Source organism: Bison bison, unplaced genomic scaffold, assembly GCF_000754665.1.
Source record: "Bison bison bison isolate TAMUID 2011002044 unplaced genomic scaffold, Bison_UMD1.0 scf7180017864343, whole genome shotgun sequence".
NCBI lineage: Eukaryota > Metazoa > Chordata > Mammalia > Artiodactyla > Bovidae > Bison > Bison bison.
The window spans coordinates 4,213,030-4,235,883 of NW_011494915.1; the positions used below are offsets into that span (position 1 = coordinate 4,213,030).

At 46.8% G+C, this 22,854-nt stretch overlaps 1 protein-coding gene across 1 annotated transcript in view; it reads left to right on the forward strand.

The window, feature by feature from the left end:
* Window positions 1–22,854, forward strand: part of SLIT3 (slit homolog 3 (Drosophila)) — a 928,626-nt gene that overhangs the window by 666,954 nt on the left and 238,818 nt on the right. The window contains exon 6 of the mRNA XM_010854582.1: window positions 20,643–20,714. Coding sequence (XP_010852884.1) covers window positions 20,643–20,714 — 72 coding nt within the window. The remainder of the gene's footprint in view (window positions 1–20,642; window positions 20,715–22,854) is intronic.

Genomic DNA, 22,854 nt, shown 5'->3' on the forward strand with positions numbered 1-22,854 from the left:
CTCCCCCCCCCCCCTTTTTCCCCACCCAGCCCCCTCCCAGCCACTACTCTCTAGCTGCCCCCAATGTAGCCACACTCGCCTTTCTCAGCTTCTCAAATCACACATGCCTCATGCTTATCATCTCAGCATCCTCACCACATGTTCTCTTTCCCAGCATGCTCTTTATCAGTGGGTCTCAGATTCCCACGGGCATTAGCATCATCCGGAGGACTTGTTTAAAACACAGGTGGCTCACATGCAGTGCCTGGGCTTTGTTTAAACCTTGACTGCAAGCAATCGTAGTTGTTCAGCTGCCCAGTCATGTTAGACTCTCTGCGACCCCATGGACTTCAGCATGCCAGCCAAACGATAAGGACTGTTAATTTTGTTAGGTGAAATAATTGCTAGATAGCTGCAGGAAAAGTCCTTACTGGCTAGAATTGTATACTGAAATATGTTTATACATAAACAAAATGACATGATGTCTAAGATGCTTTTAAAACACTCCAAAGAGGGAATTCCCTGGTGGTGTAGTGGTTAAAGCTCACGGCTTTCACTGCCATGGGTCTGGGTTTGATCCCTGGTCAGGGAACTAAGATCCAATTAGCAAAATATTGATCATTGGTGAAGTTGATGTTTATTATACTACTCTCTCTACTTTCATGTATGTTTTTCAATTTACACTAAAATAAAAAATTATTTCCCTGGAGGGGAGAAAAACCCACAGGTAGCTATTCCCCTCCAAGATTCTAATTTAGAACATCTGGGATTACATCCAAGAATTTGCATTTCTAACAGGTTCCCAGATGATATTAGTGCTGCGGGTCCAGAGACCAGACTCTGAGAACCACTGCACCAGCCCACACCCGTGAGCACTCTTCCCCGCGTCAGTTCTCTGCATGCTTTGTGTTCCCATCCAAGCTTCACTTCCTCTAGCCATCTTCTCTGGATTGAGCTCTCTTATTGTACGTGTTCCTATCATACAAGCATCTTGTGTTTATAGGGTTTAAATCACAAATGCTCCTCTGTACTATTATTTGCTCATGTTTGTCTTCCCGAAAAGTCTGTAAGCTACAGGAACAGAGAACTAGTTCACCTTCTCTTCCCCTGTGCCTGGCACCATGTCTAGCATACAGTAAATGCTCCATAAGTGTTGGTTGGATGGACGGATGGATCTGGAAAGACTACCCATTTTAAATGCAGGCAGAGTATTAGGAAAGCTCTGTTGCAGAGAGAGCAGAGGAGGGAGGGCCCCTGCCAGGTAGTTAGATGAGCCAGGATGCTCCCCAGCAACCAGACAGATGAGAACTGCTGGACCCAGGCCTCCCTCCCGTCCTGTCCCGTGGATAGTGAGCAGAAACAACCCACGAGAAGGCCAGGGGCCCTGTCCTCAGAGTCGGGGTCCTGTGTACTTGCCTCAAACAGTGTGACTTTGGGCAAATCCTTTCTCTTTGGGGTCCTCAGTTTTGCCATCTGTAAACCAAGAAGATTGGATGTTTTGGCTCCAAAATTTTCATGGGTTCTGAGCAAAGATGCTTTATTCTGAATAGTATCCAATAATGGTTGCTGTTTTTGGTCTTTTCTGCAAATCTCGGCCAGATCTTGTCAGCAAAGGGAATCAGAATGGGAGGACCTACCTGGTTCTTGCTTGCCTCTGTTTGGTACCATTCTTCCCCTGGAATTGGGAGGGGATTGACTGTGAAAGGCTGAGAGGCCACAGACTTGGTCCTCAAAGGCCAGAACCTCAGGAGGGATCATCCTGCCTCCAGTCAGCCTGCTCTAGGGCAGTGTTCAACCCGTGGCCTGGCTGAGATCTCAGGACTGGAGGACTGGACCACGACTCGAGATGCACTTTGCATCTCAGACTTGCGTGCGGCTCAGTCATTCAGTCATGTCCGACTCTTTGCGACCCCACGAACTGTAGCCCACTCTGTCCATGGCATTTCAGACAAGTGCCCCCAAATCGTGTATATTGTTTTTCTTTCATTCTCTTGTTTGCAATCATGGCTTTTGTAATAACCTTGAACCTACATGGCAATGCTCACAACTTCGCTCATTCTGCCTATGACTTACTGGGAGGAATCCGCGACCGGAAGCAAATTTCCCCGATCATTTCACCTCCCTTTAGAGTGTGTGTGTGCCCATGTCTAGAAGGTCTTCTCCTGGTTTTCTATCCTTAAGGAAGTAGGTCATGGTTATATACAAAAGTAAATGAAGAAATGATTTAGAAAAGCTTAGAGAGAAAAAGAATCTAAGGAGAAGGGAGGCAGAACCTTGACTTTCTTTGCCTTATAAGTTAGAGAAAATATGATTTTTCATAAGAGATTAAGAATACTTTTTATCCAGATGTTCTGATGTTTTGGTAATAACCTCACATCATAAGGCCTTTTAACCTTATACCCTGTTTTGTTTGGGGTTTTGTTCATCAGGGCAGAGAGTATGTTTTTTTTTTTTTCTGTATGTATGATGGTGAGCTTCAGTTATAGATTATTAAAAGGCAAGCTCCAGAGGGCCAGAAAAAAGTGAGGGGCATTCATAGTTTCAGTGATATGAGGCTTAGAAAAGTTGATAAGACGGATTAGAATTGAAGGATAAAAAAGACTTTTAAAAACCCAATCCATTATAAGGTCCATTACTTTATATATATTCTCCAAAATTACATGAATAAAGGGGAAAGAAGGGAGGGGGAAAAAAAACTGGCTTTGGTTCAGAATGTCAATTATGTCTTTTTAAAAATCCCCTTTTCACAATTTATTTGACATTTTGAACAGTGGCCAAAAAAGCTATTATAACTATAAAACATACTCATTGGTATAAATCTCATTAAGCTGAGCGATTTAATTAAGGTATTGACATGCTTAATTGATACATGTAAGCCAAGACCATTTTCATATCTCATTTCCATATGCTTTCTACTTTAAGAGAAGTGAGGAGCTGGATCTTAAAAAAAAAAGTCTCCTTCCATAAAAGTGCTGTAGATTCATCTGCAACTGACATCCCAGGGGACCACTTCCTGCCACTCTCCTTGATTCAGAGCCAGCTAGTCCTCTAAGTGGCGTTGCTCGGAGGGGAGGTGATGTATACCCAGCGTGAGTGCCTGTCAAGCCCTCTTATGATCAATAGGAGAATATTTATATTAATAAAGCACCAAGTTAATTAAATAAAACGGTCCTCTGGGTAAACTTAAGATACTAGAGGATGGGCAGGGATCGATATATTCTGCCATTTGAACATTAAGTATGTGCCTTGAAATTTTATGGGGCTTTTAAAAACTCGCTTTGTCATGTAAAAAGTTTGAAACCCCTGCAAGTTTTCCCTGCCAGAACCTCCAGTCTGGCTTCCGGAGGTGAGGGAGACAGGAAGCCCTGGGCCTCCTGGAGCTGAGAGCTTCAGAGAAAGCCAGCAGCCGCTCGCCCTGGCCTGGGGCGCTCCTTTCCTGGGGTGAAGAGGAGGGTTTGTCCTGGAGGGCCGAGACCTGAGCCCAGGGCAGGGTCCAGACAAGGAGGAGAACACTCCTTGTCCTGGAGCAACCTCGCAGTCTGCTGTGGGGAGCCCTCACACCTCTGCCCGTTCTGGGCCCCCAGGTCGTGGGAAAGCCCAAACCCTTGGTCTTTTGGAGAGCAGGCTCACGTTCAGCCTCACAAGCTTTGGGGGCCTCCACTGAGCCTCTTCCTCTCGTTCTGTCGTCTCTAGCTCTCCCAGCCCGTCTTTCTGTGTCTCTCCTTTTGTGTGTGGACCTGTCTGCATCCTGCGTCTCTTGGCCTCACACCCATGCAGCCCTCTTCCTCTGTGCGTCTCTGCCTCTCAGGGTCTCTTCCATGCGATGACTGTCTCTGTGCTTATGTGTTTCTCTCTGGCTTTCTTTTCCTTTTGTTTTCTCTAGTTTTACTCTGTCTCACTGTGTCGCTCTCTTCCTCTGTCCCTCTTGGTTTTTGTCTCTCTGCCTGCCAGTCTCTCTCTCTTTCCCTCTGTCCTGTGTCTCTGGCTCACAATTTATCCACCCATCCATCCACACATAAATACGTACATCTGTCTCTATCTCGCTATGCGTGGGTTCTCCTGCCCAACCGTTGACTCTAAAGGTGGTCTTTCATTCACTGAGGTAGAGCCTCCAGCAGTTTCCACACCAGCATAACAGAGGCTGCCTCTCTGGTTCCACCCCTCAATCCTCAAGCAGCCTCCATCACTCTGGGATAGGAAAGCAGTCTTTCCTGGAGCAGCCGGCTCTGTCTCCTCAGGGGACCGAGCTTTCCTAAGAGGTGACATCATACTTGCTGTGCCATGGCGTCTTCCAGGGACCGTGTCTCCTCATTTACTTAGCTCTGACCTGCAGCACCTGACTCCCTGGGAACATCGTAGTCATCCTACTAATGGTGACCCTTCATTGAAATGTAAGCCCCGGGACGGCGAGGAGTCTGTTCTCCGGAGACTAACCACAGCCAGAAATTTGCTTTAGTAGCAAAGTCAGCTGGACTCCCCACCTTGCCCCATCTCAGGCTTTCCTCTGAGGGCCATTCCCCACATGGCTCTGGACCCCTTGGAAGCTCACACAAGCCCCCAGCTTCCTCGGGAAGACGGAGAACTACTTTGGCTTGTTCTGAGTCCGCGTACATGTGGCTGGATCAGCAGTCTGCTCTCAGCCCAGAACGGTGTCATGTTGAGGCTGCTTCCCAGTCTGAAGGCTGCCGGGGCTGTGATCTCCCTGCTCCTCCCTGCTGGAGCACCAGCTGCCTTCTGGCTGCCCTTCTTCTCCTTCTTGATAGAAGTCTCCTGCTGCCTTCTCCCCGGCACGGCAGTGACTGCAGACCATGTCCAGCCAGCTTCCGCAGGGGTTAGAGAGTTGTGCAGCTTTAACTTATGTGTCTCTCTCTATACCCCACCCACCCTCTCCATCATCAGGGGAGCCTGGGAGATTCCAAGAGGTCAAGTCTCCCTGCAGGACCTGCGGAAGCTTTGAGACACAGCAGGCTGAGTGGAACCCAATTTTGCTTCCTTTGATATTAAACTTGACCTTGAGTTGCTGTTTTACAATTTTAGAGTTTCTATGTGATATTTTGTGGGACAGAGAGGCAGGGATTTTCTTGTCTTCTATTCAGAGTGTTTGATTGAAGACTTGAACAGATGTAGGCAGCACTCCTAATGATGAATACTTAAGTGCTTATGATGAGCCACATAACATGATGCTCTGAACTCATTATCCATTTTGTAATAATCCCCTGACACAAGTGTTTTCATCATCCCCATTTTATAGATGAGGAGACTGAGGCTCAGACAAGGTAATTACTCATACAAAGTCACAGAGCTAGCCAGAGGCAAAGCTGGTATTCACTCCAGGGTCTTCCAGGCTCCTGAGCCATGTGTTTGATATAGTACTTCACTGTCTCCTGGGGCCTTGACTGTATACAGGACTTCTGGGCTCAGATATGCTGGGAACGGAGTTGATTGTCCGGAAAAGTATAACTCAGGCTGCAATCAATGCACAGTCTCAGAGGGGCCAGGGAGATGTGTCCCCTCTCTCCCTTCTCTCTGCCCCACCTCTTACCATGGAGATCCTGTCCTCTTCACCTGGGACAGGGGAGGTTGTTGCATCTGGCACGAGACTAGTGACGGCAGTCTCACGCTCGGCACAAATTAATTTCATCTTTGTGCTTCGCTGGGCTCTCCCCGCACTTGCATCCCTCATCTGGTGCCTTTCAAGCTAAATAGCCAGAAGCAGGTCTGGGATTAAATATTAGTGTTAACTTCAAACTTGGTGTAAATCTATTGAACTGCATCCATTTTTACATAAATAAGCCAGAGAACAGCATCTGTTCTGCTTTCATCAATACCAGGACACCCACAGGTGTGAGTTATTAGCAATAACTGTAATTGCTTTGAGTGGAACAATAAATAGCACAGGGGTCATGATGAGAAATGTCCTTGTATAGTATTAGCATAGGCGAATGCCTTAAACTGCTGTAGACTCCATCCGACACTGGTTTCCAGAGCTGGCTTCGCAACCCAGAGTGCTGAGCTCTTACTGAATTGCTTTTCCTGCTTCTGCAGGAGATAATTTTGAGCCTTTCTGAAACCACATTGATTTTATCAGCAGATGGCCCCCAGGATGGCATCTCACCTTCACTGTTGAGATTTCACTTGTTTGATGGGGTTCTGAAAAGTTACAAGAAAGAACAGGCGTATACAAGCCATGTATCCTTGAGCTGCAGTGCTGAATTCCAAATTCCAGCCTCTGGGCAGCTGCAGCTTAAGGCAGAGCCAGCTGCAGCCCCTGCCACCTCCTAGGTCTTTAAGAAGACAGGATGGGGCTTCCCTGGTGGTTCAGTGGTAAAGAATCTGCCTGCTGATCCAGGAGACATGGGTTCAGTCCCTAATACAGGAAAATACGCATGCCATGGAGCAACTGAGCCCATGCACCACACCTAGATCCCATGCTCTGCAAGAAGAGAACCCACCACAATGAGAAGCCCAAGCACAACTGGAGCGTGGCCCCCAGTTGCCACAGCGAGAGAAAAAGTCTGTGCAGCAACGAAGACCCAGCACAGGCAAAAGTAAATGAATATTTTAAAAAGAAAAAGAAGACAAGATGGGTCACAGAGGGTAACACCCGTGCTCTATCCTCTTAAGGAGAAATTGTTCAGCCATAAAATGTTAGTCTTAGGACGCAGCACACACACAGCCTCCAGTGTGCTGTGCTTAGTTGCTCATTCGTGTCGACCCTTTTTGACCCCGTAGACTGTAACCCGCCAGGCTCCTCTGTCCATGGGGATTCTCCAGGCAAGAAGACTGGAGTGGGTTGCTGTGCCCTGCTCCAGGGGATCTTCCCAACCCAGGGGTTGAACCCAGGTCTCTCATTGCAGATGGCTTCTTTACCATCTGAGTCATCAGGAAAGCCCCCAGAGCATGCAGAGGAGAATGTGTTCAAAGAATCCTTCCTCATCATCAAGTTGAACATTTAAGGTTACAAGGGATAGACATGGGAAAGGGGCTTCAGCTGCTCCCCGAACACAGTCACGTCTCGCTCCAGGTTGCCCCTCTCCTTCCCACCTCCGCTTCCTCTGCTCTCACCCCCGACTTGGCTTCTGCTAATCCTCAGCCTCCGTGAGGATTTCCAGATCTTTCAGACAATTTGGTGGTGAGGATATTGATCCCAGAACAGATTATCACAAAGATAATCAACACTTCCTCACTGCCAGTCATCCCCTCCTGACATCTCCCGCCACTTGATGCTCAAAGTGTCTCCTTCTCTAGCTGGAGTTTCATTGTCTTATATCATCTTAGTCTCCACAAGTGCCAGAAATAAGAAATGGGGAGATGAAAGATTGTCAGGCACACAGCCCCTTTCCAGATCAAATCCATTTTCCAAAACTGCTGTACCCTCGCGGGCCAGGTTTAAACTCTGTCCCCCAAAGGCTAATTATTCATCTGCATAGCCTATCTTCCCATATAACTGCTCATTCCCACTCTTCAGCGCAGCTCACTAAACCCTTCTGAATTGGACACTTCACCTGTGACTCCATAGGATGCAAGCCTATTTTAACTGTATCAGTTCACACACATGACACTCCACCAGGAAGGGAGAGGCGGAAGGGTCAAGGAAGAGTCCAGAGCTCTTTCTCATTTAAATGGACAACCTGGACTTGGAAAAAGAAATTCCTCATAGCTGGAGGTTTATGCTCAGTCACCCTTGGGCCAGGTAGTGCCATGAAATCTTTTTAGCTTTTTCTTTTATCCATTTGACAGGTATTTTTTAAGCTATGCATCAGGCCTCATGCTCAGCAGACGTCCTGGGCCACATGAAGCCGATGACTTAGTGAGGGGTCAGTAGCAGAGACCATGTGACCTGGCCAGCTCCGCCTCTCATCAGCACATGGGTTAGCAGTCATAAGCAATCTTTCCAGATCCACGCTCACTTAACCTGTGTGCAGCCTGCTCATTTGTCATTAGCTTTTTGGTATGAGTGAGTGAGTGAGTGAAGTCGCTCCGTCGTGTCCGACTCTTTGCGACCCCATGGACTGTAGCCCCCCAGGCTCCTCCGTCCATGGGATTCTCCAGGCAAGAACACTGGAGTGGGTTGCCATTTCCTTCTCCAGGGGATCTTCCCCACCCAGGGATCGAACCCAGGTCTCCCGCACTGCAGGCAGATGCTTTACCGTCTGAACTGAAGGTTTAGAGGCCGTCAAATGGACATGACCTATAAAGGCAATTTTGATGGTTTTACATAGAAATGACCTCTAATGGAAGAGAACACAAATGGGAACTATTTGAGATACATGGCTATGTAAAATGTGGTTTGCACATAATTCAGTATTTTAAATGAGCACTCTGCAACCGAGACCAAATATCAATCATCTCTTGAGGTTTTCTACTATGTACCAACATCAAATCTACATAGGAACAAATGTTACTCCTGCTTTTCTCTTCTATATCAAATGTCCTGAAGGCTTTGTGTCTCTCTGGAGCGAGGCCGAGTTTCTGAAGGCACATTCCAGTATAAACATCATCGATGGGGTAGAGAAGGTTTGGTATAGGCAAGTTAAACAATGCCCTGCATGCGTGTCCACGCTTAGTCGCTTCAGTTATGTCTGACTCTTCCAACTCTATGGACTGTAGCCCCAGGCTCCTCTGTCCATGGGATTCTCCAGGTAAGAATAGTGGAGTGCAAAGCCATGCTCTCCTCCAGGAGATCTTCCTGACCCAGGGATCGAACCTACATCTCTTGTGTCTCCTGCATTGGCAGGCCACCTAGGAAGCCCCAGACAGTGCTCCAGGACAGAGTTAAAAGGATCACATTGGAGGATGAGGTAACATCTTGCTGGGGCTTTCTTTTTCCAGAAAAGTTTAGAAGGTATGAAAGAGGGATTTGATCAATCACAGATTCACTCCCTCCTTCTTGACACCAACAGAAACAGATCTGAGCAGTAACTGAACAGATATATTTGGAATCCACAAGAAAAACACATGTAGAAGGCACACGAGCCACCCTCTTGGTTTTTGCTAATTATTGCACAAGCAGATCTTCACCTATGGGGTGTTCTGCCTCAGAACTTAGGCTGTCAGGCCACCTTCTGAGAGGCAAACGATGGTACTCAGGTCAGCAGTTGATCACGAAGCAGACCTAGTGCACGCACTTCATTTCAGAACAATTCCATAAACGTTCCCCCGACCCCTGCCACCTCCCCCTCGCTCCCAAGGTTTCATCTCCTAATTGCAAAGGCTTTTTGGCGTGGGAATGTCTTTGTGAAGAAGAGCAGACTCAATTTGTGCCATCGCTCTAAAGAAGACTCAGGAACAAGGACGCTTCTCCAATTAATCAGCAAATGCTTGGCTCCAGCGTTCGGCCAAAGGATCAATTTACATAAAGCTACTTCGCAAGATGAATTTGCCTCCCCCTCGACTCCTCCTGCATTCCCCTTGTCCAGCCAGCATTAGACATGCTACTGGATTTCAGATTGACAGTGTCAGCTACAACAATCAAATTAGGGATGAAAGCCTCGGAGGGCTGCCAAGAGAGAGGGGCGGAGGGGAAGGAGGGGGTGGGAACAGCATGTCTCACGGAGAGGAGGATGGATTGCACAGAAATGGGCTCCCTTTCCCAAACTCCACTGGGCAGATGCACAGCTTCAAACAAAGGAAAATTAGAAAACACCAGTCTCCATCTTTTTGAACCAAGTGGACCGCTCTTCCCACCCCAGCCAAGACTGACAAATCAAACCAAAACATTTCATTGAACGGAAAACAGTTGGCAAGGGACTATCTCAGGTACAGCAGCTCAGACGGTAAAGAATCTGCCTGCAGTACAGGAGACCCAGGCTCAGTCCCTGGATTGGGAAGATCCCCTGGAGAATGGGATGGCTACCCACCCCAGTATTCCTGCCTGGAGAATTCCATGGGTGGAGGAGCCTAGCAGGCTACAGTCCATGGGGTTGCAAGGAGTGAGATACAACTGAACGACTAACATCATTAGGTCCTTACAGTCAGATTATTTTCAGCACCAGGTTTTTGCACATGATATAAGAATACCTGAATCACAGTTTTACTCCCTGAAGGGTTCGTTGGTGATGAACGCATAAACTCAAGTCAGATGCCAGTAATCGGAATCCTGGTAATATTTCCTTGATCATTCAGTGACACAAGGAAGGCCAGAACAGAAGGCTCAGTTTGGCTGACAATAAGAGCTCCCCAATCACACCGAAGTAACTGTTTTGTCGGTAAATTGTGATAATCCCAGGGATTAGTAAACTGTTGAGAAGCTAAGCCTCTGCACCACTATCTGGAGATGATCAATCAGTTATAATGCTACATCATGAACACAAAGAGCCTTCGTTGGAGTTACATATGACAGTTCAGTGAAGAAAGCTTCTATTTGGACTGGAAGTGTTAGTTTTATCCTTTCAGCCCTAGAAGGGTAGTGGTTGGGAAAGGCAAATTAAACCCCACGACTGGAAGGAGGTTCTCTGCTCCTAGAAGGGATGATTGAATGACTGGAATATTTCAACTCATGACTTGCTTCCCTGAATCCAGAGGTTTCTGTCTTGACTGGCTCCTTTCCACATTTCCCATTGATAACTCAACCTTCCCTCACCACCCAGCAACCCTCCATTGGGCTCCTTTAGATTGACTCCTACATGGAAGGCTCTTTCTCTCTTGGCAATGAGTGGACACATCACTCTAGCATCCAGCTCCTAGCTTTGCCCTAGAACAGACTGATATAATAGGCATCAGCCACATGTGGCAATCAGGCACTTACGGGATGGCTGGCTCGAATTGACATGGATTTAAAATACACAGATTCCAGAGACTTGGTATGAAAAACGAATGTAAAGTATCTCACTAATTTATTTTCTTATTGAAATGATTATGTCTTGGATATGTCAGGTTAAGTGAAATACTTTATTAATATTCATCTCAACTGATTGCTTTTGATGCAGCTAAGAGAAATATTTTTAAAGTTTTTTTTTTTAACGTGAATCATTTTTAAAGTCTTTGTTGAGTTTATTACAGTGTAGTTTCTCTTTTATGTTTTGGTTTTTGTGGCCTTGAAGCATATGGGATCTTAGTTCCCTGACCAGGGATCAAACCTGCACCCCTGCCCTGGAAGGCGATGTTTTACCCGCTGGATCGCCAGAAAAATCCCTGAGAGAATGTAGTTGCACCAGTGGCTCATATGATACTTGGATAAGACAGAACTGCTCTAGAATTAGCAGGTCTTCTCTGAAGGGGCAGGCTCCCCTGGTAGCTCAGACAGTAAAAAATTTGCCTGCAATGCAGGAGACCTGAGTTTGATCCCTGGGTCGGAAAGATCCCCTGGAGAAGGGAATGGCAACCACTCCAGAATTCTTGCCTGGAGAAGTCCATGGACAGAGGATTACAGTCCATGGGGTCACAAAGAGTTGGACACAGCTGAGCTAATACTTTCACTTTCTTTGGAAGGATACTGGCCTCTGCACCCTTCAGTCCTTGGAGTGTTCTGTTGGCAAGCACCGAGAATAAACCTTGGGGGAAATTAATTTAAATGGGCCCTGCATTCCCCCAGCCTACCTCCTCACTGTTACGATTGTCCATAACAATCTTTTGCTTTACTTATTTGCTTTAACCTGGGAAACCTGAATGCATTAGTCTGTGGTCTCTAGAACATCAGCCCAGAAAGAGAAGGGGTGCCTCTACTACTCAGAGCAAACCAAGAACCCCAATTCCATTTGCAGGCTTTTGTAGCAGCTTATAGCCCTCGGCCCCTCAGAGGGTCCTTGAGTTCCGCTGTGCTCAAACACCAGGCTGCATCGGCCGTCGTGGCTCTAGATCTGCCTCTCAGCCTGGCCATGCCCTTCTGCTCACTCCCTGCCCTCCAGTGACTTCTCTCTTAGATTGCAGCTCTCTTAGAAATCTGTGGGAAACTCCTCATCTGTGAGGCTCCAGCAGGAATGTCCCGTCTCACTCAGGCAGAGCCTCACCTGAGGGTTTGGGAGGGACAAAGAACTTGGTTTACCTCTGCCAGACCTCTGGGATCCTGGGAGAGGTGGAGTCACCCGGGGACTCTTAGTCCCTTCTGGGTCAGCCTCCAAACTGGGCCCCTGAGTGGATTTCTAAAATACAGGTTAGACGTTGTCACTCTATCTGCCACAGCCTCCTCCTGTGAGGAGACGCTCTCCCTCCATCTATCCATCTGAATATTACCTATCCATTTACCTACCCATCCATTCAACCCTCCTTTCATCTACTTACCTACCTATCTATCCATCTGTCTATCTACCATCTATCTACCTATCTACCAACCTACCTACCCATCCATCCATCCGTCCATCTACCCACCTACCCATCCATCCATCCATCCATCCATCCATCCATCTACCCTCCTACCCATCCACCCATCTATCTATTGATCAATCTAGCTACCTACCTACCCATCTACCTACGTATCCCATGATCATTTTGCCCAACACCAGCAAGCCTACACCTGAGACTTTGCATCTTGGACCCAAGATTTTCCCTAAGCAGACTAGCTATGTAAAGAAGTAGGATGCTCTGTTAACTCCATGCTGATAAAATAAAGATAGTGATTTGCATTTATATCCTGCCTAGAATATAGACAGCACTTGCTTGTCCATTATCTATGATGCTTATCCTAATTTCAAAGAAGTACAAATTGAAGCTTAAAGGATTGAATTAATACTCTTAAAGACACACAGCTAGAATATGAACTTGGCACCTAATCAGATACACTAATTATCCTACCCATGTTCATAAACTTGTTCAAAGTGTCCAGAAATCATCCTCAAGGCTTCTGATTCAGTAGATCTGGGATGGGTCCCAGGAATCAGTCTTAAATTTTTTTTTTATTATGGAAAATTTTACCCTTGTGTAAAAGTCAAGCATGGATTATAAACAAACCCCCTTAATACCCATCACTGAGCTCTAATAAGTATTAACTTATGGCCAATCTTGTTTTATCAATCTCTCTACCCAGTTCTTCCTCTCCTATATTGTTTTGAAGTAAAACTCAGACATTATCATTTCATCCTTAATTATTTCAGTATGTATCTCTCAAAGATAAAGACATAAGTGAAAGAAAAAAAATAACACATAAAAACATTGAAAACATAATGCTATTATCATATCTACATTATTTTTAAATACAGGGATCTATATATTTTTTTCAAAGCATCATCAGTAAATTCTGATCAGGTAGGCAGTGAGCCCTACTGTGGGGACAGCTGCCCTGTTAATAACATTTTCAAACTATCCTGATTTTTATCCAACTGTCCACTTTAAAAGACAAATCCAAAGTACTTGATTAAACAAATCTGCATCTCTGCAAGTCCCAGTTCAGATTGGCATCTTTCCCTTTTTCCCCCCCTAAAACCTAAAAAGATTTTGAACTTTGAGGAAAACAAAACTGTGAATTATTTTCCTTGGTGGTTAGCAACAATCTTACAGTGTGAATTTAGATACAGGCTTTCTACTTGTTGAAAAGGAAAAAAAGAAAACAGTGAAATTGCAGCTTATGTTTTGAAGTGTCTAGGTTTTTATATTCCTATATATGAAGGAGTCTGTTTATTTGTATCTGTGATCAATAAGATGCACGTTCCAGGAGAAGAGAAACCTGGTTCTGTTCACTTCTGGGTCTCAGTAGTGCAGCACACAGTAGGTGCTCAACTCACTTTCTGTTGAGTGGAATAAAAATCTGAACAGTCATTTAATCCCCACCAATCTTAAGTGTCTGAATGCTAGAACTTTTCTAATGAACTTGTCCAGAGAAGGCAGAAAGGAAGGAACTCTCATTGAAGTGCTTCATTCTGTAACTTTTTAACATCAAGGGAGCAGGCAACGTCAACCCTGCTGCAGTGAAATATCAGAAACCCAGCTGGAGCCGTGGGAAATCGTTGTTGTTGGGGAGGTGGCGATGGTCCCCCACTGATACTTTGAGTCTCTGGATCTCTGAGATCGGTGGCGTTTCCTTCAGGAAACGATTCAGGTATTCTACTGTAATCTCCCTCAGACAAAGAATGCTATTGACCAGACACTCAGCTGGACCTATCAGGACTTCATCAGTTCAGTTTAGTCGCTCAGTCGTGTCCAGCTCGTTGCGACCCCAGGGACTGCAGCATGCCAGGCCTCCCTGTCCATCATCAACTCCCGGAGTTTACTTAAACTCATGTCCCTTGAATCAGTGATGCCATCCAACCATCTCGTCCTCTGTTGTCCCCTTCTCCTCCTGCCTTCAGTCTTTCCCAGCGTTAGGGTCTTTTCAAGTGAGTCAGTTCTTCGCATCAGGTGGCCAAAGTATTGGAGTTTCAGCATCAGTCCCTCCAGTGATTATTCAGGACTGATTTCCTTTAGGATGGACTGGTTGGATCTCCTTGCAGTCCAAGGGACTCTCAAGAGTCTTTTCCAACACCACAGTTCAAAAGCATCAATTCTTCAATGCTCAGCTTTCTTTATAGTCCAACTCTCACATCCATACAAGACTACTAGAAAAACCATAACTTTGACTAGACGGACCTTTGTTGGCAAAGTAATGTCTCTGCCTTTTAATATGCTCACTAGGTTGATCATAGCTTTTCTTCCAAGGGGCAAGTGTCTTTTAATTTCATGGCAGCAGTCACTATCTGCAGTGATTTTGGAACTCCCCAAAATAAAGTCTGTCACTGTTTCCACTGTTTCTCCATCTTAGCTGGGACCTATGTTTGGGGCTCATTTGGTTTTGACAGTGACCCAACTGCAAATGTATAATCTTGCTTATTAAGATAAATTGCCTGCACAAGAGATTTACCTTTTAAGATAAATCCCCCCCTGAAGCCCACATTGTAAAAATCCCCTGGGAATAATTTTTCCTGCATATTTGTCCCTCCTACTGTATAAAACAAGGTAAGCAAAGCAGAACCTCTCTCTTTAGCTCCTAGAGCAGAGTGATGCATCACATTTACTATATTTTAGGAGTTGGGGGTAGGGGAGGAAGGTTCAGCTTTGTACAGGATGATAACATTGAGAGTCCGAGAAATTTTAGATTCATGGATTATCCGTCAGAAATGAAATGAGTTTGGGTTGATACCTACTACACCAATGGATTATTTCTTTCTGCTAGGCAGTGTGAGTGACTAGGAAAGTAATTTTAGTACAGTCTTGGGCCAAAGAGAATCCTGACCCCCAGTCCAATGAAGGTTCTAAATATAAATGCTTTTAGATCATACCCTCTTTTAGTTTGGCTAATCAAGAGTTGATGGATATATATATATATATATTATTTTTTACGTTACTAAAAAGGCCCTTGATTGGTCTCAGTGCAAAGGGTTTGGGGAAATAGACAAAGAAGGTGCCAGATTGGGTTGCTGCAGTTTTTTGTTTTTTTTTTTCTCAATTAGCTTCCCCTCATGGCCTCTTGACCCCTGATCCTGGATATGTCATCTTGGGGTGATTTTTTAAATCTTCTGAGAACTTCCTGATTTAGAAAAACTAACGTTGAAGCCTTCATATGAAGCGCTTTGGTTTGAATCCCTTGGGTTCCCTTTACCAACATCAGCTCCCATCTCCTGCTTCTTTGGACTTTGCTGCTGAACCTCATGGCTGGGAACTTCTTCAGCAATCTGTCCTTGAGCTGCTGGAGTCCCTTCATCCAGACTTACGGAGAGCAGGCAAACCAGGGAATTCACATTTCTCCTGGGTGGTCGAACAAGGACTGTCTAATGCTGGGCTATGAAGACCCAGCACCCTTGGTTAGAGACTGGAGCTCCCAGGGCATTGGGCCAAAGCCAGCACTCTACCTGACTGTCCTTTATTTCCTTCTCCATCCAATTTTCTCCATCCCTTATTTGTCTCTCCCAGGAGTACTTTGTAAATCCATCACTGGAGCAAGCATCTGCTTCTGAAAGAGCCCCCTCTAAGATACTCCTTTCTTCCTGAATCAAACGCTCCTGTTTTATCCAAAAGAATCTAGAGTCAAATATGGATACAGCTATCTAGATGATAGATGAGAGGAAGTTTTAAAATCATTTATTTGTTTATTTTTACCCTTGGCTGTGCTGGGTTTTCTGTAGTTGCGGTGATCCAGGGCTACCCTCTAGCTCAGTGCGCAGGCTTCTCCCTCAGCGCCTTCCCTTGCTGCGGACCACAGGCCCGGGGCACACGGGCTTCCGTAGTTGCAGTGCTCAGGGTTACTTGCCTTGCAGCGTGTGGGATCTTCACGGACTGGAGATGGAACCTGTGTCCCCTGCATTGGCAGGCAGATTGTTAACCACTGGATCACCAGGAAAGCCCGAGAGGAAGTTTGATCTCCCTCAGATTTTATGAAAAGAATAGTAACGATGTTTACGTGTTCTATTCTTTGCGGAGTTGTAGGCATATGTCCTGAGGTTGGTGAAAAGGGACATTTTCAGCACTGTAAATCCAGGACGGAATGGGGAAAGTTCAAGAAATAAATGCAGCCTTTCACTGAATGCCTCCGGGGTTCCAGGCACAGTGCAAAGTATACACATACCAACTCATTTCATCCTCAGTGTTAATCTGTAGATCAGTAAGGGGAAACTGAGGCATGGAGCATTTCAGTAGTTTTTGTGATCATACAGCTAATAAGTGGCTCTATCACTTCAGACACAAGAATTTCCCATGGTTGGGGAGCTTCCAAACCGTGTCCTGAAACTTGGGAGTAATTGGAGATCGGCCTCCAGGAGCGAATCTCCCCCACCCCCATAAACTGCCATTTAACACAGACAGGACTTCCTCGTAGCCTGAAGGTGATCAGGACAAACACTTTGTCCCCACCGGAGCAGAGAGGAGAGCATTTTCCTGCGTCTTGCCTTGCCTGGTAAACATGGGGAGGCAGGGGTGGGCTGAAGGTGGGGACTGTCATTCACCGCTGCTCTGAGAACAAAGCATGCCTGACATTGCAGGGAGAGCCCCGGGAAGCATTTCAAAAGCGCCACTGAAACTAGACAACCTTTCAATCCATTTATCAAAGTGTCTGCATTTCCCATTTCAAGGTAGATGAAACAATAATAAATTTGCGAAGAAAGTTAATCTGTGTCCAAAGCATTTTAGTAAATTAAAAAGGCGCGGGGGCGGGGAGTGCTGGCTGGAAGGGGGATCTATTGGTTCTTGCCAACTCCTGTTTGACTTACTGTCTCCTTAATAAGTCCTCTTTGGTTTGGTGTTTTGGAATGGAATAATCAGTTGGTTAATCATTTTCCGGAAGCAGGGAAATGCACTTTAGCTAATGCAGTTCTCCTTTCTGAGTCCTAATTATTTAAAAAGGCATTCCAATCTGTAGCCCCACTTTCCAACCAAGAAAGCCTTTCCTACCGGTCATCTTCTTTTATTGCCCCAGAAAACCCCAGCTCAATTCTCTCTCACCCTAGTCCAACCTCTTCCTTTCCTCTAGGGTTGTTTCGCTGGCCACTTTTGAGCATCTCCCCAGGAAGGGGGAAGCACTAACCCCCGACAAGCAACTGGCCAGAACTATGCTCTGAGCACCCCGGATAGACTTTGTTATTTTTATCTAAGTGTCAGGCGAAAATGGTGGCTCTTGTCTCTCTCAAAGATAGTACTTAACAATAGCTCCATGCTCTGGCATCACGCTGAGATAAACACACTATTAGGAACCCTCACAAAGGCCCCAAGATAATTGTGAAGGGACAGTTACCGAAAATGGAGCAAGCAGCCCTGAACCCTCCTCCACACCCCATCAGTAACACCATTAAAGCTGCCAGTTTGTCAGCCCACTAGAGGTATTTATAAAATCAATATACAGTCCTGCAGATAAATGGCAGTGGTACCGGTAGCCAGAGAAAAGAGGCTCCATGGAAAATAAAATTAATAAAATTTACAAGCAGATTGTCATGGGGAACAGATAAATTCCCTACCATCTACAGTTTTGCTCAAATTGTGGCAAGAGGAAGGCATGGCAAGGAGGTGGCAAGAGCAGTGCTTTAAATGGGGCTTCTGAAAGTAGGAGCAAGACTGGGTGTGTTTACAGCAAGAGAAAAGTGAACGGAAACCCACGTGGCCGTCCCATCCCAGTGCAGGATTTTGTCTGTGTGACCACTTTCATGGGAGATTGCCCGGCACCTCCACCAGATTTTTGTGCTTAAATAAGACTGTCCTCTCTTCATCCCACTGTACTGCAAACCAGAATACGCATACAGTTGTTATTGGTTTAGTATACCGGGGTAAGTAAACCCAAAGGGTGAAGGCATTATTGGACTATGTACCACTTCATCTGGCTTTCAAGTGTGCTTAGAGCTGACCATTCTAAACCTCTCTCCTGTTTCCTCCACCTGCCCCTGATTTTGATCATTAGCTGTTTGCCAAAAATGTGGCCTGAGCGCTTTCCCAGAGCGGCCAAAGGCAGCAGCCAAGTCTGAGAGAGAAGCGGGCAGGGGCTCACTGTCCTGGAGACCAGCCTCCACTTGGCAGAAAAGACTGGGCCCTTTGTGGCTGCAGGAGCCTCAGGTTCAGCCCAGATGCCTGGTGGAAATTGCCTGAGTCGGATGACAGGACCTGGGCCCCCTTCTCTTGAAGGCTGATGGAGAGCAGGGGAGTGGCCTTGGTGACACTGCCTGACCTCTGCTGTTGTCATGGGCTTTGTTCAGCGCCCAGACTGCAGGCTGGAGCCCTGCTCATTGAATCAGGCCCAGCCTCAGGAGCCTGCAGCGGGGCGCACTCTGCATCTGAATTGACTGACATCAGTTGCAGGCAGAGGAAACTGGATTCGAGACTGGGAGCACCCTGTTACTCAGCCCCAAGACTTCCCTCTGTGTTTGTCTCTGCACCTGACCCCAACACCAGACCTGGCCTCAGGGCCTAATAGTGGCCTGCGTCTCCATGGATCTTGAGTTTGGCCCACCGCTCAGAGTAGGGCAACTCAGCTCAGCGGATGAGAGCAGAAAAGGGACACCTCTCTCCTGCTTCCTAGGTTTCCTCTTGCTCCTGGCAACATGGTTAATTTAGAGGGCCCAGGTTTTAGTGGAGGATGGTGGTCTGACTTCTCTTTCCAAATATATTTGGAATCATCTATAGCTTTGGATTCGGAGAAGGCAATGGCACCCCACTCCAGTACTGTTGCCTGGAAAATCCCATGGATGGAGGAGCCTGGAAGGCTGCAGTCCATGGGGTTGCCAGGGGTCAGACACGACTGAGCGACTTCACTTTCACTTTTCACTCCCATGCATTGGAGAAGGAAATGGCAACCCACTCCAGTGTTCTTGCCTGGAGAATCCCAGGGATGGGGGAGCCTGGTGGGCTGCCGTCTCTGAGGTTGCACAGAGTCAGACCCGACTGAAGCGACTTAGCAGCAGCAGCAGCAGCATAGCTTTGGATTAGGTGCCCATGGAAAATCAGCATAGGAATGTCCAGCTGCCTCTAGGACAGCATGGCAATTTAAGACATTTTCCCTGTGACCCAGTACATCTCCTCATACGACTTTATATCAAGGAGGTAGCCAAACAAGTGTCCTCAAAATGTGTGGGCACTGGGAAAATTCATCCCAGGGTTGCCTTAAATGACAAATAAATAAATACTTAACAGCAGAGGATCATAGCCATCTGTAGAATCAGATGATGTACGGCCATTAAGAAATGTTGGCATTGGCATACTGTTAATGACAGAAACAGATGTTCTCAATATAGTGGGGGAAAAGTGTTATAGCAGACTATATACTATGAGATCATATTGGTGAAATATATATATATTCCTCCTAATTGGTAACAGTGGTTGTGTCTGGGTAGGACATTTTTTACCTTAATATCTGAAAGTTATTGTGTTCTTTTCAAAATAAGGAAGATACATACTTGTATATATAGACATGATTGATACACAAATATATGCTTGATTACTCACTAAGACTCCAAGCAAGCTTTGGGGTATGAATGAAAACAGGTGCATATATTTGGTCCAGCAAAAAAGAAAACTGGAAGGCCGTGAGAACCAAAACAAACGCATGGGTCTCAGGAAAGGAAATTGAGGCTTTGGGGATTCTTAAAGAGGACGCTGATACAGACTTGTTTCTGAGCAGCTTTGAGACCCGAACTTTGTCCCTTTCCCCTCCCTGCTCAAAACAGCATGATACGCTGCTAAATACTACATGAGGTGCAGTAGAACCCCTATTTTGGGTGGGTTTGTGGAAATGCAACTTGAATCCATCATACCTATCCCTAAGACAATCCAGGAGGCCCCCCCACCCCGAGTCTCTCCGGAGCCCCAGAAAAGCAGAGATGGCATCTCCCCCCACGTCAGAAAATCTGGATGGCCAGGCTGCATTCCCATCTCAGATGACAAAGGCAGAGTCCCTGAGAAGACGGGAGAGGGAGAGGGGTTGACCCTGCCCTGGGGGAGGTGCACCATGGGGGAGGGGAGGAAGGGGTCATCTCAGGGAGGTGGCAAAACAGAATTGGGTGCAGTGTGCAACAAATAACCCACGCTTGGCTCGTGGCCTGGAGGTGCGAGACCACCCACAGAGCCCGCCCTGGAGGCAGCCGGCCGCCTGCGAACCATTTCAGCAAGGCCATCACCAGAAGAACAATGTGAGGGCTGCTCCCAGCCTGGGGCCTGAAACTAAACAGTTCCCCAAACACTCCTGACCGCAGACGCAGCCACCAGAGGGGTTTTGTTATCATAATGAGATGCAGATAAAGCCTGGCTGGGTCCTTAACGCCTGTGCCTCTTCTCTTCTTGTTTAGAGATCTGAGCGAAAACCAGATCCTGGGAATCCCGAGGAAGGCGTTCCGCGGCATCGCCGACGTGAAGAACCTGTAAGTGATGTTTCTGTTGCTTTGCTGCAGACGGGCTTTCTGGGCAAAGGCGGGGTGAGCACCACGGGACAGGCAGGCAGCATCCCGCGCCTGGAGCTGCCTCCGGCCAGCTGCCTTTGGGACAGATTGAGGGGTGTGCTTAAGTGGTTTCCAGAATGCCGAGGCAGCTCTTCTTTGATCATTCGTCCCCAAGCATCAATATAGAGTCCCAGACCCCAGTCCCACTCCTGTTCCACAGCAGCCCTGTGGCCTGAGGCTCAACGCAGCTTCTCCCAAGCTCATTACCTTCTGTAAAACGGGGGTGATGGCCTGGTGGGGTGTTGGTGCAAATGAGAAAATGCTTTTCATGCTGAGTGCCTCAACGTGTTCAGCAAGTGGGAGCCTTGATGATGCTGAAGATCGTGACGGTGAAGATCTCACTGTTGTTAAACAGGATCTTATGAGGGAGCATCAGGCCTTGTGTGCCAGGATCCTGGGGCGACATAGCCAGACCTACTGCACTAGGCGCTTGGGGCTTTTCTTCATTTTTATCTTGAAATAAGTATTGATTCATAGGAAGTTTCAAAAGTAGTGGACCGGTCTGTGGACCCTTTCTGCACTCCCGTGTGTCTGTGTGCACACATGTGCGCACGGGCAGGTCTATGTCATTTTAGGATTCCCTTGCCTGTTACTGCAACTGGTGCAAAACTGTTCCATCACCCTGCTTTTGAACTTGCCAAATGATTTTTGTAGCTTCTTGCCTGGCCCCCACTGTTTGCCGCTAATCATGGCCCCTGGGCCCTTCCTTCACCAGGAGTGTGCCTTTGGAGTTTTCTGCCTGCCCTCCTGAGCCCATGTGCTCAGAACCTGAGTTTGGAGAGGGGCACAGAGGGGGCGTTTCTGCCCACTGGCCTCCTGCACAGGCTTGTCTCCAACTTGAAAAGTCTTCAAGGAGATTTAAAAAAAAAAAAACTACTGTAGCTCTGACGTTTCCCTATAAGGACTGCAGGGACTTCGGTGTGCCAGAAAGCTGATGATGGCTTCCCAATACAGACTATCTGCCTCCCCTTTGCTGAGAACTGAGCAGAAAGCTTTAGGTGTTTAATATGCAAAGCACACCAGAGGGCACAGGCATCTGGGGTGAAGGGGGCAAGGGCCAGAGAGGACTGTGCAAGGGGCTCCAGGTAGGAGGCTGCCCACTGCTTCATCTGCCCAGCAACAGAGAAGGGCTGGGAAGAGCAGACAAGAACTGCGGAGACTGTGACTCAAGACAGAGCACAAAAGAGGTGGTGTTGAACAGCGTCCCAGAAAAGCAGGAAGGGATCAGATCCCTAAATTTCCCAGGTCAGTGAGAAAACTGAGGACCAGAGAACAGTGACTAACTCAGAGTCAACCACCTTCCTGATTGTTGAGCCCCCAATAAACATCTTACATACAGAAAGGGATATATCTATCCTGTGTCATGGCTGTGCTTTTAAATGAGCCAGTTAATAAAAGTAAATCATGGTGATGGATAAGCAGGACTGTGTAATTACTAACCACATTTTTGACTCTCAGCAAAGTGATTCATTCTTAGAGTCATCCTCAGTAGTTGCTGGGGTTTGAGGGTTTATTGTTGCTGTTCCCTGTACTGTCTCTGATTTCACACAGGCCTCAGGAGCAGAAGGTGTTAAGAGTCTGCAAACTCAAGCACTATGGACAGGGCCTCCTTTTCCACCCGGATGTGCATCCTGAACAGCAAGGGTCTAGGGGAATAGGGGAGGCAAATAAACTCACTGCTTAAAGGATGAATTAACCAACAAAGCGCAAGAGGTTGATTACTTAATGCTTCTGATCAGTCAGCATGCTTTGGGGGACTAGGACCTCTAAGGCCCAGAAGTATGAGTCATGGTCTCAGGTGACTTATGGTGTAACTGGGGACAAGAAGCGTGCATCTGAGAGAACGTCAAGAGTTTTAACAGCCCACAGGAAAATCTGCTGACCAGTGGCCGTGCGTTATGAAGGACTGTCAGAGCTCGAAGAAGAACACTAGCTTTAGGCAGTGTCACCTAAAAGATAGAACCATGACTCTGGTTATCTGCTAGACATGTGCCTGATACCCAGCTGTTTCCCGTACTGACTCTGTGACCCCAGGGTACAGTGTTTGACGCTCTGAGCCTTG